Below are 17,585 nucleotides of genomic sequence, written 5' to 3'. Positions count from 1 at the left end.
CATGGGCATGACTGTTCCCCCTGGATAAGGAGAAGCATACACCGGGAGACAAATGCATAGTCAATTACCGAACCACAGCCCCAACTTGTATATGTCAGAGTACGGTAGGTAATCAATGATGGGACTGCACTTAAAGATCGTGAGTTGCCATGAAGGTGTACAACAAACAGCCTTTATGATCTGTGTCACCTTTCTGTATATCTTCATCTAGGGATGCTGCAAAGGTAGCAGTGGAGAGGGAGGGAATTGTCCCCCCTTTGGCGTTAAAGTCGCCAGCCATGATTAAGTTAATGCCACCCCCTAAATATGCTTTCTTATCTGTTAGTCTTTCCAAAGGTAAACAACTCTTACAGATTTTGGTTATCCCTGTTAGAAAAATAATTATTATACAAATTAATCATAGGAATCTCAAAATGTGTTCCCCAGCTTAAATTGAAGGCCTACTTGGTATCTTTCCCCATCGGGAGTGGAATACTTTTATACCCAATATCTATTTTGAACAACGCGGTCAAACCCTCCTTGGCATGGCCAGAGGGAGAGGAGATGAAGCAAGGCTATAACAAGTAAATTCGTCATAACATATTATTAGGTATCCACATTTCCTGTAGGATAACAATGTCAAATATGTTAACCAAGGCACACCAGTCCTCGACATGTAGCTTGGCGGCCAACCCTGCAATATTCCAGATTAAGAAACGCAAATTATGGTCATCATTACAGGAAGGGAAAAGAGCCAAATCATGCTTGTTGTCAGCAAGATTGCTTTGGGTGCGCTTGGGAAACCATGTATACTGGACCTTGAGAGCAGGGACTTTGGGAAGACCAGTAGGATAGGGGTACAAGGCTTTCACGTTGGATTAGGGTACCTGACTTGACCCGGGGGGGGAGAGATTGTGTAGCTTGAGAGATTGTGTAGCTTGAGGGTGTATCCATGCAAGCGGAGTCCCCGACTGCATCAGCTACTGTACAATGACACTTCCTTTCACCCTGTCAGTCATTGTTCTCCATTCCTGCAAGTGCCATAAATCAGTTCCCATTCAGGGGCTGCAACACACCTTGCGAAAGAAAAGAAAGTTGGGGGAGGCTTGACTCCAATTGGTCAACAGGGTATTATGTTCCAAATGTTTGTAGAAATTTCCCAACGGAAGAATCTTTAACAAACTTGGTTTTACATGACCATCCCTGACTAGTGCCAGAATCGCACCGGCTACAAAGGGCCTTCGAAAATTAACAATTATTCAGTCTCCAGAGAACTGCCAAGGCAAAGGTCCAATTCACCCAACTCTGCGCACTAAGAGGGTTTCATCACAGATACCAAAAATCAAAATAAGTAAAGTCAGAAGTTGTTTAGGCTTCTCATGTATATGAGGGAGCTTTTATTCTATGACTTCAACAACTGTTAAGATGGCTATTATATAGAAGGATTAGTGATAATAGCTGGGTAAACCTTGAATGTAAAACCAAACAACCATGTAGCAAGTAGTTAGCAAACAATGTGGATACAAAGTCTCCTGGTTCCAGCAAAAATAGATTTTCTACTCTGTGAAATACAATGAAACTTGCACTGTCCTTCACAGATTTCAGCTATCATTCTGTGTTTTTTCTAAGATTTAAAGATTGATCAATGATATTGTTTGAATCCATAAATGTATAGTTGACATTACAGTGATTTCCCAGCCACCTAACTCACAATTATAAAAACAGATATTTACAGGAACTTCCAATCAATGTTCAATTCCTGAGGGAGTCTAAAAAATATCTCTCCTGTTCTGCTTTGGTCCCACTTTTTTAGGACACATCCCAGTAGGCTCCTTCCCCCCACATGTTAAGAGGATTTCTGTCTTGTTTCCCGGGTATAGTTTAAGACATCCGTGATCTCGGGATTCTTGTACAAGAGCTGGTTTGGGAAGTGTTCAGTGGCTTGACTTCTTTGGAGCACACCCGGCACCTGACTTCATTTTGGCACAAGCAAGCTTAAGCTCAGCATCTTCTTTGAGATCTGGATTGCTTCAGACATACTTATCACAGTAAGTCCCCGACGAGCTTGTGCTTCTGTTGAACAATACCCAGAGGTTTTTGGTCCCCACCTACAATTAACTTTTGGTTTTAAATAGTTTCCTCTAACACACTGGAAGTTGCAGGGTTTGGGTATAAACATAATTACAGTACATACAATAAGAGCATGTTAGTCAAAGATTCACCAATTAACATCTGTATGTAGGCCGTTTGCTCACCTGACAGCTATTCTTTTCTTTGTTGCTAGGTGCATCACTTCCAGAAGATCTCTGGAGACTCTGTGGTGTCCGCGGACGGGTAGGGCTTAACAAAGACAAAACAAAAATTAGTTTGTTTTAATTGAGCATAATTATTTGCACAATTATCTGAAACTCTTTGCCTCCAACTGCAGATTTGGTAGTATACATTCTATAGAAATTCAATACATGATCAAATTGTGATTACAGTCACTGAAATAGAAGTTAATCCTATGGGTAAGTCGAATGCTAGCAGATACTACCACAGAGATTTGATCCTGATTTAAAAAAATTACAATTGAATAAAACATTAAAGCATCAGATCTGTACTATTATAAATCACTAGCGTATTAGGATATGTATAGTTTCCAGTAACAGAATTTCAGTTAATAACACTATCTAGGAAGAAGAAAAAAAATTCTGACTAGGAAAACAGTACTATTAATCTCTATCCAAGCTTATGTCAAAATAACGAACCTAAAAAAATTATGTGGACATATGTTGATATCGGGTCAAAGGGTTAAAAGATAATTCATAATTAGAAAGCTTCTCATGTCTAGGACCTGGAGAAAGATAAGTCAAGGATGAGTGGGGAGAGTGATATGTGTAATGAGTAGGTACTGGAGAAAAGTGTTGAAGTAGAATATTTGCATATGAAATTAATTAAAGACAATACTAACTTGACTTGGGTATTAACACGAAAAACGATTTTTGAGATGCATTGTAGACAAATTGCGTAAAATGATCCAGGCCTTCAATTTTATTGGTAGGCCGCAAGTAGATTTTTCATTTAACAAATAAATGTTTTTAAAAAAATGCTGAACCATGCACAAAAGTATTCAATACATTGACCTTAATATGACTTGCTTTGATTTGTCATAAATGTAGAATGTGCCGAGTTCATAAAATGTATTCCATTCTTAAGCTACATATTCTCGATGAACTAGGCTAAACTTCCTTCTTTTATCACATTTCATATAATACTGAATAGGGACGTGCACTTTGTAACAGTAAACATACGTTTGTAAGGAATGTGAATGCCATTACCTAACTGGAGCTTTACAAGCAAATGTTTCTGTCTTTAGCGTAGTTTATTGTTCCTCTGTGAAACATTAAACAAATGATGGAATAGTCTCAGTTATACAGATGTTTAAAACAGTTGGATACAAATTGATAATGGATCCTGAACTCCATATGTTTGCCTTGGGATAGGAAGAGCAAAGCTGCTTACTGTCGAAAGATGTCTTCTCAATGGATGAGAGCGACCAGATAAGCAACTTTGTTGTTAGCATGTTCTCATGTCTTTTATATTAGTGTGTTTCAAGTTAGTTAGTGCAACTTTTTGCCATTCTTCCACTTTTTCTCCTGCACCCAGAGCTATCTGCTGTGCGCTACTGCTGACGGTGATTGCTTTTGCCCAAAACTTTGTAGGTGATAATTTCTTTATCCCTTTTACCCTGATGGGTGCAGCTACTGCTGTATTTGTTTCTCCAATTACCTGATTTTTTCTGTACAGTTGATACTGCGAGTGCAATTAAGACTTGTGAAGAGAAGAGACACTGCTGAGTTTCAAGACCTACTCTTTATGGGGGTTCGCCTACTATATTCCGAATTCGATTTTGATGCTCCTTTGGTCTTGCTCTTTTTCCAGGAACTCTTTATGGGTTCTGTTAGGCTAGGTTCCTTTTAGATAGAATAGGGACTAATTCCTTTATGGAACATGTGGTTTATTTTTGCATTACTGAAGATTATTATAACATATTTCTTATTTGATGATTTCTGTAAACAGATTCTCTGATTTCCTAATTAAATAAAAAAGCAAATAAAAATAACTTACTAATCTCTTAAAGAGAATAAAACTTTTGAAACTTACTTAAAGCTCTCATCATTGACTGAACTTAAACTGTAAATTATGTTGATGATTGATTTGTTTTAGCTTCCATTCATATATGGTGGAAAAGATATGTCACCTTGAATAAGAAAATATTTTGTGGAGTAGGAGTCCATTCTTGTAAGTAAAAGAATAAACTTGTACCAGAGAGTAAATTTGGACTCTTTCCGCTCTATCAAAAGCAAATTGGTAGGATGATCTAGAGAAGACGCCAATTTGTTGAACAGAATTCCTCACACAGGATCAAATACTGTTGTGCAGACCTCTGATATCATTAGGAATCTAGGATTTCAATTACATGCACTGCATGGCAGACCAATGAATACTTAATGAACAGCTACTAATGTTCATTAACCCCTTCAGCGCGGCGCGGATTACCGCGCTGTGCTGATGGTTCTATTGAGCGGGTGGGGCCATGACGGAGCGGTTCCGTCATACGCACAGCGCAACCGATGCGCATGACGGAACCGCTCCGCAACTTCAGTTTATTTGTAATCTTTCCAGAATGTGCTTCTGCACACGCATTCACAGCCTTCTAGGGTTGAGGTGGCTGTTGAAGTCTTTTTATATTAAAGATATCTTCTTGTCTTCCATCTCTCCCCTTGATTGTTTTCCACTACCCCTTTCATAATATCTTACAGCTTTAAACGCATGAAATAAGGACTCGCAAAGGTGAAAAAAATGGAAAAGGAAGTCTCCCAACTTCTGGCTTCTTCTATATTTCACACATCCTAGAAGTTCACACTTGACTCTAATAAGTAAGAGGTAAAATGTGGGGCCAGAAAGAATAAACCTAGTTAGGAGGATTTAACTATTTACCATGTGCTCCTTTCTGAAGCAAAGCTTGGAATAAGCACCCAGGGTTAGGGCTACAGGGATCAGAGGAGTGAGAAACAGCTCAGAAACCATATAATGGAATAACATATATCTGCAATACCAAGTAGGAAACAATGCTATTATTGACAGATGCTCTGCACCCACATCCATAATATAACCTCTTACCCCTGGCATCAGGGTGTTCAGGAAAAGGGCTGTCTCTATAAGACTTCTGAAGAACCACTGAGGGACAGACAGCTATGCAACCTGGCACAGAGACACTGGGTAAGCAACACTGCTCTCCGGTCTCCTACGTGCAGGTGCAGGTCTCTGAAGCATAACATGTCCTCCTTACTCTCAGATGAATCCACCGGGCTTATGCCCTGCCCAACAACTTTTTTAACTAAAAGTATTTTGCCTTTACCTGTGCAAACATCTTAACATTGTAGCTGATTAAATTCTCCTGATTATACTGGTGTCTAATTAATATACTATAAGCTACAAAGTCGCATATATATATATATATATATATTTTTTTTTTGTCTAAAGGGCATTTTTGACCATTCTCACTTTCATGTGACCATGTTTCTGAAAGTGAAACAAATGTACCCGGCACTGCCTTTACAGGAAACATGGCACTTTGGAGCACATACTTACAAAACGCCAGTAGAAAAGGCAACCGAATAACAAGTGAAAGAGCAAATACATTTTTCATTTTCAATAAAACATGGCAGCATTTCGGCAATACAACAGCAAACACTGCACTACTATCCGTTCCTCTGCCTTTGGTACAATGCCATGCATTTAGTTGAAATGCTTGCAAATGTTATCAATTAATTACAAGTGTTATTCGAATTTAAATTAGTTACCTTGCATAAAAAGAAATCGGGGAGTAGACCGCATTCGATCCATTCAGAATGACACTGCTATTTCTAGGGACATACAAGCTTTAAAAAAGCTTAATCTTTAATACCGATTTGGGGAACCCCTACACATACCAATCCATTCCAAAGACACATACCCACTGGGAAACAAACTATGAGTTTTTATTCCCCGGCTCACAAAATGCACGTGTGCACCACAGAAATGGTCCTTGGGCGGTCTTTTCTACTGTTGGTCTTTTTTATTTTCCACCTTTTTGCTAGTTGTCTTTTCTAAAATGTATGTTTTTTTGAAGGACATTTTTACTACAAACATTTCATGTTAGCATACTTTCTGACAGAGAATTTTAGAAAACCTTCAAAGTGAAAATAAAATCATAAATCTATTGAATAATCTGATCAACATCTTAATTAAAAATTCAAAGGGATGTATCTTTATTGATGAATGAGAAGGTCCGACTGCACATCTTGAGGTAAACAAGATTTTTTTTTTTTTTAAACGAATTAACGGAGAAATATTTTTCTCCCCGGAAATTAATCAGGTATGTTAAAGATTGAAACGACATTTTAGAGAATGAGAAGGAAGAAGCCATGGGAGAAGTCTGGCTAGCAACGAAGCAATAGACATATTCGATAGCGACTCAGTCACTGAAATATGGTGAAATAAGGCTGAATGTAGTAGGCATTCTAAGAAGACAATTTTGGTAGGAGGCATGGATAGGACATTAAGGTTATTCTCAGGCGAATATTCAACTCTAAACATGATGAAGCAGCTTTAAGGCACACTTACCTGTCAGAGTGGGAGCTCTCTCTCGAGCTACTTCGGCCAGATTCATGCTGGGCATCTAAGAGTATTTTTTCCATATCACCATTATAAAGGGAAATGGAGGCTGGCACTTGCTCTTGGCCGAGCGTTTGACCATTCAAGCTGCTGCCATTGCTGCTGTAGTGCAGCTCCACCCAAGAACCTGTTGAGTACAATTAAAAGGAGAAAAGTACACAGTCAAATATGGGCGATATACCACATGAATTCGCACACTACTGAAAACAAAACACACTAATGTGTTAAGTGGGACTGCACCTATGAATGTAGTCTCACAGCCTATGCTTATCAGGAAATTTAACCAATGCACCGATAACGTTTTATCAATATTATGAGATTGAGGGAATCTAAGGTTTCCATATCAATGCTTGAGTGGACCACATTAAGTATATCTAACACTAGTATAGAGATTCCAAGATCCACAGGTCCTCAAAGCGTAAATCTGAGGTTTTCAACTAAAAAATATTTTAATAGGAAAAAAGAAAAATAATAACTAAGTTATAATTACTAGACCAGTATAGATCTTATATTTTAAATGGGTTAACAATGCGCAAAGCTGAAAATAAATCTGTAGACTTTCTGAAGTGCAACAACCCCACAAGAAAAAAATATACATGATTCAATTCAACTTGCATGGAATACAAATAAACATATCCTCCATGCAAGGCTCAAATCCATTTCTTGCATACTTTTCCAGGCACATAAACACTCATTTTTAGTTCTTGGGAATACAACTGCTTTAGCTGTCTGCTGCCCAGACTTATTGTTTCCTATGTACTTATAGAGAGCTTCAGGTTAGCTGCTTCATCTTGATTGGATGGCTTTCTTGGTTACCTACCTTGCCCATTCCTAACCTGATGGCTCTTTTCCCGCCCTATTCATATGTGTGCCAACACTCAGGATCTTCTCAGTCTCACAGTGTTCTGATTGGGTGACTAGTATACCTCTACTGCTGATCTTCCTGCCGTTCATAGAGCGTTTCATTTTACTCTTTGCACTCTGGAAGTGCATGTTTTCTTGTCCTCTAACCCACATGTTCCGCCTCCCCATTCATCTGTTTCCTGTCCCTCACTCTCCCCATTAGTTTGACACCCTCTGCCTTTGCCCCGCTCATCCATAGCTTTGTCTCTACCCATTCAGCTCACTTAAAGAAAAAAACATTTTATTTACCAAGCGATACACGTTTCATCATACATGACTTTACTGTGACATATGAGGATTTTCCATCTGTCCCATCTTAATATTGAATGAATTTGAAATACCTGTTATTTGTCATGATATTTAACTGATCAGTTTTATATGATAATATTCTAGCTTTTTCATCCCAGTCCAGGTATTGCTTGTCACATAATTCTTTTTAACTTCTTAATTCTGTACTGTATACATAATTTTCTGATTGTTATGTATCGGTGTTGCTCTGTAACTCTATTTCTTTTTATCCAGACACAATAAAACATTTGAACACTAAAGAAAAAAAACACTCTCTTCACTTCTTTTTTTCCTCAACCTCAAGCCTCCCGCCACACTGTCTCCACACATATCTTAATATGTTTCCCCCTAGAGTCAGCGTGATTGCCTTCCGGCTGTGGGAGCTTTGTGGTTCCTGCCTCGCGCACCCTGGAGTCAAGCTCTGCAGTCTAATCATGGTGGCTTTGAGAATCACATGATGTAATGAGGGCCAGGCTCATGAGAGTGCTGACTTTTCTTTTTCTTCTGTGTGCAATAATTACTGGGACAACAATGAAAGGAACAATCACTTATTGGTCAGGCCAGCACTTGGGCTTGCCATTGGTGGGTGGTCATAAACACAGTAATAATCAGCAGGTTACGAGTTTAAATTCAGCAGAAGACTAGATTTCGTTTTTTTCTAAGCTAAATGTAACATTATTTAATTTTTCTGCCATATAGTTGAATAATTGATTCAAGGGTCGCAGTATATATTTTACAATGTTTTATTAGGCTTCTGACGTATGACTCTCACTGAGAGCCACTAGCATGTACTCCAGCTTCTAAATCTACTATAATGTGGCAATAGTGGGTAACAAAATTTAAAACCCACTTTTGCAACATCAAAGGATTCCAGGCTGTGCTGACAAACCTCTCAGAGAGCCCCTCAGTGATGTGCTGGCTTTGTACTCTCAAAGGGCACACAGTACAGTTCTGGAAGAGGAGGTGGTGGGATGGCACAGAGGGTGGTGGGTTGGGTGATTTGAGGCCAGTTTTTTGATTTATTTGCGCCATTACTCCTCTGGCTCTGCATAGCCGTTGAAAGCAGAGGCAGATGATTTTGAGCACCATACATACCAGAATGATACATGGTAGAAAAGTGATTAAATGTGAATTCACTTCTAACCATTGTAAGAAAAAGCATGATCACCCCCATTTCGGTTTTAACTGGTGCTGTTGGTTTTTGAACTCTGCACTGTCGGACCCTGCTAACCAGACCCCAGTGCATGTGCTCTGACCCCTAAAAACATAATTTAGAGTTAACTAAAAAAAAAAAAAACAATCTAATGATAGTCAGATTTTACATTACTATTTTTAAAAAAGTGCACTTTAAAAAGTTGGCGTTTTCATGCCTAAAGGCTCTATTAGCCTTCTCAGAGTTCATCCCCAATTGATACCTGGCAGACTACTGCCCCCCAGCAAGGAGGTGCAAATGGCTCAAAGGAAACAGAATAAAAGACCTTGGCTGGGGAGAGGTGCCCACCAACTGTACAAGCTTCAAAGGGGCATCTCGTGTTGCAGGCAGATGTAGCTCACACCTACGCATAGCCCTGTCATTGTCCAAGTAGCCAGAGAGGCACCAATCACAGTGGGGGGGAAACTGGTTTCGTAACTGTTTTGCACAGGGAGTCTTCTCATTCCCCTGGACACACCTCAGGGCCCAGAGCTCTGCATAATGCAAGGTTCTGCCATGTTGGTTTTAGGTAGAGAGGGGCACTGTGGGATAGGCTACAGTAAAACCCACTGTAAGTGCTGCAATAGTGGATATGGACATCCCTGAAATCTTTCATTCTATTTGTAAGGGAGTTGCAAGGATTGCCACCCCCCAATACTGTAGGCTGGCATTGGGCATACAAGTGGCGCCCTCAATACCATCTTCAGATCACCTCTGGACCTGCCAATGAGAGAAGGACTGCATCTGCTGTTGAACCAGTGGGGAAACACCTCAAAGGCTGGACCTACTCCCCACCTGTATTCATGACAAAACAGTGGAATCAGAAGAGTTGGTTAGCCTCCTGTCCAGCTTCAGACAAAAAAAAGCTGCAAGAGGCATAAATCTCTGCTGATTGCAGCTAACCAGTTCCAACTTTATTTGCCCTGGACCCTGCCAGTGGCTTCTTCGAGGTTGAGTCATAACCCCTTAAGTGGTGCCCAAAAGGTCCTGGACCCTAGGCGGCTGGCTAGAGTGTACCTTTTCCTCCTCCAAAATTGCAAGACTGGACACTTATAAACTTTTTCAGAAATGTCTGCAAAAGAACCAGAGGCTACCACCCGGATGGCGGCAGAGCTCAGCCACGGACGTTGTACTGCCAGTCAGACTCAACTTGATGTTTTGACCTGCTGAATGGACCTTGACTTCCCGAAAAGTTTTTTTTAAGTCAGAAAGTAGAAGATTTTACCACTGAGCAGCACCTCAATGACGAGGAAACATTCTTGGGCCCGAACTTCGTTTGCTTGGAGATTTCCAGCTATCCATGTCGAGAGCCCTGAACTTCCTGCGGGAGCGGAGACTCCCACCAAGCTCCTGCACTTCAGCCAGCCACTTTTGATGATCCAGCTAGCACCTAGACCAGCTGACGACCTTGATGTTGTTTCTCTAGAAAAAAGACTAAGCCAGAAGGTAAACTTTCTACCAGGATGAACATAGCCCCTGTATCCAACCTGTGCTCCATCATGCTCAACCTTAACTTTTGACTTTGACTCAGACTAGAGCAGCCACGTATCCATGGTAGTCGATTTAAGTTTTTTGGCACTATAGACAACTAAAACTTTGAAATTCATATTTCCGGTTTCCTACATCAGATGTTTGTTGTTTTGGTGTCCATTTGCTCATTAAAATGTTCTCTATTTTTATAAATTGGAGAGTGATTTTTTATTGTGCTGTGGTTTCTACTTTTTAACTATTTTGGTACTGATAAATGCTTCCTGAGTTAAGCCTGGCTGCTCTGTGCTACAACTACCAAGGGTTGGGCTCATGTTTAAATTGAGACCTAACAGGCCCTAGCAAGGAATAGTGCCATTAATACATGAAGAGGACTACCAGCCACAACAATATATTTTTCTATGTATGTGCACAGCCTCTGCTGCATTCGCTTATCCTACCTGTGAAACTGTTGTTTCAGAAAGCTGGAAATATAGCTCAAAGTATTCTGGTTACATGCAGAGCGAGCGTAACCAGGGTGCTAATAGTCAGGACAGTGACTCCAATTCGGTGGGCGCCTTCTGATTTTTGTGTAATTTATCGCTCTGCCATATATTTGAATCCCTACTTTTCAAGATCACTCGTAAGTGTGCAGTCACACTATACACAGGCACCATCATGCACTCTTCTCCAGCTGTAAAATAGACTCATGGGATGGCGAAGAAATAGTTTACACAGGTAAATATTTATCACATTTACAGTCTGGTAAGGAAGGGGCAAGCCATGAGATCAAATCCCAGCTGAGCCTTCGAACCACCTGGAGTGCGATAAATTGATAACAATAAATTGATAACAATAAATTGAGTAATTGTTTATATGCATCATTTACTACCATGAAGCGCTATGGAAATCCGGGTGAGGTCAGAGGATTGAGTTTAGCCTAGCATTCCAACAGCAGTCAGTATCTTGCAGCGATAACATGTCGAGTGCAGGTATGTGCAGACCGTTATCAATAAGTAAACAACACTTGTAGTAAAATAAATAACGGCTATAGACTGCGTAGATGAAAGGCTTACTACGATTGGAAGGTGGAGTTGGCGCTATTCCTTCCTCTGGAATAAATGCAAAGTAGAGAAGCTGACGAGTTTAAGCAAAATGCGCATCACTAGAGAAGCGATGGCTTTACCGAACCCAGCAAACATAAAGCAGAACGATTAATGTACTGTGCAGATGACTATTACAGCAGGCTGGGTTCTAAGGAGGTGAAACAGTGATGCTAAAATGAAAAAAAAATGAATGTTGTGAAGGAGGTGCCACAAGATGGCGCAAGTGTAATGAATTTCTAGAAAGGTAACCAGCTCGCACGCGAGACCTTGTGAACACCCTTTGTTCCAAGCTCGGAAACAGAATCCAGTGCTGCCGGGGATAAATAAACACACGTTTACACAGGAGCAATTCTCTCCCCCAGGGCCTCTAGAATGTAACTTTAACGCAACAGGTCCTCCACTGGTGTAATATCTAGGTTTTGTTTTCAAGTGAGTGAAACACACATTCCAGTTCACTAAAGTTTCCTTGCAACTGTTTCTCCTATTGCTTAAAAAGAATCAGATTTTGAAATATTAGACTAGAGGTATCTTTAGGCACAACTGGAAGGAAGAACTTGCTTTCATTGAAAGCACATCATCCGAAAATGTTGTGCAGTGGTTCAATCTGGCTTGATATGAAGAAGCATTGGCAAAGGCAATAGGCCTGGCCTTTGGGAACTATTGCCCTTGCCGATGTATTTATAGCCATGCTGCATGGCAACACTGATGCTGTGCAGCACAGATAAAGGAAATACATTAAAAAGGTGCCATGAAGCAGCGATTGCATCATTTGTAGGCATGGCCCCCCGCATGCGCATGCCTAAATGATGAGAGTTTTATTTTTATAATGAGTTGGATTGGGTGGGTGAGAGAAGCGACACATAGGGCGCTGATTGGGGAGGAGCAACCAGGAGGTCTGGGGTGGGAGGAAGGAGCACTGAGGGCGCAGCTGGGAGAAGATATGCAACGTCTGGATTAGCATAATAGCAGCTTCTCCTTGAAAACAGTACATTGATATAGTACGTTCATCAGCAGTTCTTGGGAAAGTCCACTGTGCCGAAACTGCATGGAGGAGCAGGGCGACTACTGGCACAGTCTGGTCTCTGACATACATGTGGCTCATGGCAGTATGAACAGATAGCACAGCAACACCATAGAGGCTGGTATACAACAGCACAGTAATTCCACGATGAGGGACTTAAATCGTAGTAAAGCTGTAGGAGAGGTGACCAATAGCTCACATGAACAATAAAAGTAATGACCTAAAACACCATAACTCTGGATGGGTGACAAACAGCACACTATCTTCTAAAGGGTAATGTCAAACAGCAAATTGTAAACATGGAAATGGCCATCAGCACATCATACCAGGGGTTATAAATCACCGGCCTCATAACCCCATAGTCCTGATGATGGCCATGATACCTCTGACAGGGTGACCAACAGCACAGTGGTGGCAGGCCAGTGACTACCTTTTCACGGGGACTCCTTGTGTTCAGAAACAGCACAGTAACCCAGTGAAAGTGAACCAAAAGCAGCCATGAAAACTTGTTGGGTGGAACAGCAGCTGATAATTTACCCCCCCACCATGGTATGGATTCCTAAATAGTAAGAAACAGTGTGGGGTCAGAGTGGCAAGACTCCCAGAGAAAGATCAGGCTTACACGACCATGAACTTCTTTCAGGATGTTGCCACTGCTGACCTAAGGGGTCATGATGGCAGAGACAGCAAATGCAAACCAGACTGTGCGAGCCCTATTCTCGTTGTGCAGTGTCACGTCTTGCCCTGTCCCCTACTGTCTCCGCAGCAAATAGGAGGTTATTTAGAGGTTTAGGGTGGGGTAAACTGTCAACACGGTGATATCTTCAGAGGTCAGAAGGTGCACAATCTCATCTACCCAAGGCAGGTTGGCAAATGGGTGTCATGCACTCGACCCTCATCAAGTTCCAGCATGGAAGTGTCTTGGCATGATGGCAGAGCAGTCTCTTTGAGATGGATCCCAGTGATCAGGTACATATTGTGGGGGAGCTGCACTAGGCTATAGCCGAATGTATGGCCCAGGGCCAGCCCTAGTTCCGTCAATCAGTTTTGAGCTAAAGGAGAGCCCATCCGGCATCTCAGACATGACACATATCCCTCTCTAATGCCCTTTTCGAAATGCAAAAATTATAAAGTGTTTGACACAGCTGAGGACATACATTGCACACACGGGCAAAGCTAATACGTCAGGCCTTCGCAAGCAGGTGCAGTGGGTATTTTTCTATATTTTATTTATTGCAAGCAAATGGCATCTAATTGGGCACCACATGCACAGGAAAAATACACAGCTGGTATTTAAGGTTAATATAAACAAAATAATATACTTTAAGCCAATTTCGTCACATAAGACTGTTTTTAGGCGAATTCAAATGATTTGCAGAGCCTTTGTGCAGTCAGTCAAAGTGAGGGGAGCTAGTGGGTTAACCTAGGCAGTATATTGTGGTGGGTGGGAGCAAAGTCCACAGACCAAAACCTCTACTCATGTTTAATTTGCTTGAAAAATAATAGTCTGGTGTGACAACTAGCGCTTATTTTCAAGGCCGGCCCTAAAAATGTGTGGAGTGTTTTTCTGCTCATAAGCAGAAGCAGAATCCTGTGAATGGAACGCTATTGATTTAACATCACTGTGATGTCACGAGGCGCAGGGCAAATGCAGGGGGGAGGCATTGTGTGGACTTTGTGCATTGTTGAAAGGGTTGGCAGTGTGTGCACCCGCCCTTTTTGTGCCGTAAATCACTGAGGCATGTGTCAATGTGTGCATGATTATATTCTTGTTTTAGGCACAAACCTAACCTTACACCCAATAGCATATTGGTTTCTTTTTGCGCGACTAGTATGTCAGCAGAACAAGCGATAGACAGTTTTGCCAGTCACTGTGTTTGTTAGAACAGATTCACAATTGCTTTATTAACCTTCCTGCTTTCTCAAATTTGCTTGAAAATGCAGCATTTGCCCACTCTTTTTTCAAAATGTTCTAGGGGGGAGAACCCCCTCAATCCCCCCCATAGATGGTTCAGGTTCGCTCGCTACAGTGCTGTACGACAATTGTTTTACGCCTCACCACTTTCAAATGTTACCAGCCGCCTCTGTCTAGATAACAGCAACACAGAGGTCGGGGTGGCGAGGAGAAGCAACAGACAAGAGGAGCTGGGGGAAGAAACACAGAGGGTGGGAAACAGACGCAACTGTGGACCAACATGGGGAAGGCGGGCAGGGTAGAAGCACAAGGGCAACAGACAGCAACATGGAGTGCAGAGACAGAGACATACATAAGAGAGAGAGCTGGAAAAACACGCACACTCCCATTGGGTGCTTTACCCAAAAGAAAAAAATTGTGTATGAAAAGCAAGCAGTAGAAGTCAAGAAAACAGGAAAAGAAAATATATGGTAAAGAGACTATGCTTCATGACAGTACAACCACAAGATTGACAAGCTAGGAAAGGATAAGAAGCAGGCAAATGAGAGTGATTGGAAGGAAAGCCAACAAAAGGTAAAGCAACGGGCGGGCTCCAACAACCTGCATGTTCTTGGTAAGCCCACAATATGTCTTTCATCAGACAGCGCATGTCTTGTAATTGAGACCGAAAAAATAAAAATGAGCCTCTATCCCTTAGTTTGGTAGTAACAGAAAGTCTTTCTATAATAAACTGGCTTTATGTAGACAAAGCATGAATTGCTTATACAGAATCAAGCTAATCCGTACATCTTATTCTTTACCCACAAGGCACTTTTTTATTGATGAAAAATCTTTTGGGGTGAAAACCCTTACTGCAAATATTGTCATTTCCACTTTGATAGAAAAGAAACAAACTCTGTGATATATCCCACAGCAGAGGCTTATATAGGCATGTTAGTAACTTCATATTCACTGTTTTATCAGTACCTCACTTGACAGTATAAGATAATAATGCATAAATGTTCACAGCATATCTCTTTTGGTCTCTTTTGTTATTCAACTTTGAAAAAGCAGAACAAAACAGAGCGAAATGTGCGTTTGCAGTTTAATGAAACTCAAGGACAGATGTAAATAAACTATCTGCTACACTGGGTTATACAAATAAATCTCGGATTTCGTTAACAATGATACACAAAAAATACCTGGGGTAATGTGCATGTTTACCTAATGGTATCTTGGGCAGCAAGGTCACATCTAGATAAATCCATAGAGAGCATAGAAATTAAAAAAACCAACAACTTGAACAATCAGGGCAGTCTCAGCTGCAAGGCCAGCCGAGGATCCTCTCCACATTACAAAACAAGCATAGGCATAGCCAATCAGTCTCGGCAATTCGAGAGCTATTGGCATTGTGAATGACTTTAAGCTATGTGTTATGGAGTGGGCTGTGTGTGTGGTGGAATTATGTGGGTTGGGCTGTATTGTTTGTTGTGGAATTGTGTGGTGTTGAGTGAAGCTATGCGTAGTGGAATTGTGTGGCATGGTGTGCAGCAGAAATCTGTGAATAGCAATTATGTGGTTTTGAGTGTACTGGGATTGTGTGTCATGCAGTATAATTATGTGGATTGCTATTTTGTGGAGCGGTATGTAGTGTAGTTTAATTATGTGTTGTGCTGTTACATTTTGTGGCATGATATGGAAATATGTTGTGTGGATTGGATGTATGTGGTGCGATCTGTATTTGTGCTTGTGAGTTGAATTATGTGTTTCTCTGTCGAAATATGTGGTGTGGATTGGAAACCCGTGGAGTTGAATTGTGTGGCGTGGAACTGTATGGCATTTAGTGAAATGCAAGAAATCAACATCTGCTGTGAGGTTCCTCCTTCAGAGACAGCAGCTGCATCATGCCTTTAAAAATTGAACCACTGTACAGCTCAGTGCACTGCCCACTAGTGGATGTGCCTTCGTCCTGGCATGGCATCAGAATAATTCATATGCTGATTCAAGGAGATGGTGCCCTGCTTGGAACAGTACACTCTATTTATTTTTTCACCACTGGCGAGACCCGTGTGCAGACCTCTCAAAAACCCCAGCCCCTCCTTCTTTGTTTTGGCCCTGTTCAACAGCGCATAAACTATGCAGGCTGGGGCACAGTAGCCACGTCGAGGAGGAGCAAAGTCATGAGGGGTTTGGTGCTGTGTACTAGAGTAACCTTTCCCCCACTTTACAGGGGAATGCTACTGGTTGCTAACTAGAACAGTAGCTTCACGTGCTCTATCCTCCCAGGTCAACAAAGGCTGCTTTGCTAATTAACGTTTTTATCGGGACAACTCTTAAAAGCAAAAACAAACTGTGCCAAATAGGATACAAATCCACAATCAAAGCTGACACATTAGGCTATACAAAACAAAAACATTTTGGCACAACAAATATTAAAGCCCCCAATGGTCAAAAAACGAAATCTGAGAAAAGGCAATTTTCTTTTTTTTTACCATAAAACACAGCATGCTTTCTCATAAGTTAAAGCTAGAACATAGACAGAAAAGCCAGGGCTTGCAAAATGTTTGTTCAATGATGCAAAGCAGAACACTCAAAAGTTTACATGCTTTCAGAGGAGTAAATCAGACCTGTTCCACAGTAGACCTGGGCAGTGAACTTTGATTAGTTTGTGGAGTTTTCTGCACTCCGCGGCGCTCGTGGAGTGCAGAGAACTCCACTTCGCGATATGCAGCAGAGATTTTTCCCCACTCGCGATCGCGAATGGTAAGATCGCGAACGCTAAGTTTGTGAGCGAGAGCTGCCGCTCGGGTAGAATTTCTACCCGAGCGGCAGGAATACCAGCACAAACTGCAGTTCGAACTGCACTCCGCCACTCGTGGAACTTTTGCAGAGTTTTTTTGTACCTTCGCGGAGTTCCTCGTAGCAAAACTCCGCAAACTATGCCCAGGCCTGCTCCACTGCGAATGCACCTTCTTGGCACATAATGATTAAGAACATATTTAATATGAAACTTTTAAGAACATATTTAATATG

The 17,585-nt window shown here is 41.3% G+C and overlaps 1 protein-coding gene across 1 annotated transcript in view; it reads right to left on the bottom strand.

Moving 5' to 3' along the window:
• BNIP3 (BCL2 interacting protein 3) overlaps positions 1-17,585 on the bottom strand; it is a 92,511-nt gene that overhangs the window by 27,496 nt on the left and 47,430 nt on the right. Inside the window, exons 2-3 of the mRNA XM_085606203.1 lie at positions 6,631-6,808; positions 2,235-2,319 (exon numbers count right to left, since the gene is read on the bottom strand). Coding sequence (XP_085462329.1) covers positions 2,235-2,319; positions 6,631-6,808 — 263 coding nt within the window. The remainder of the gene's footprint in view (positions 1-2,234; positions 2,320-6,630; positions 6,809-17,585) is intronic.

The sequence above is a fragment of the Triturus cristatus genome, chromosome 1_2 (assembly GCF_964204655.1).
Source record: "Triturus cristatus chromosome 1_2, aTriCri1.1, whole genome shotgun sequence".
Classification (NCBI taxonomy): Eukaryota; Metazoa; Chordata; class Amphibia; order Caudata; family Salamandridae; genus Triturus; species Triturus cristatus.
This window is presented reverse-complemented; position numbering and strand designations above follow the sequence as displayed.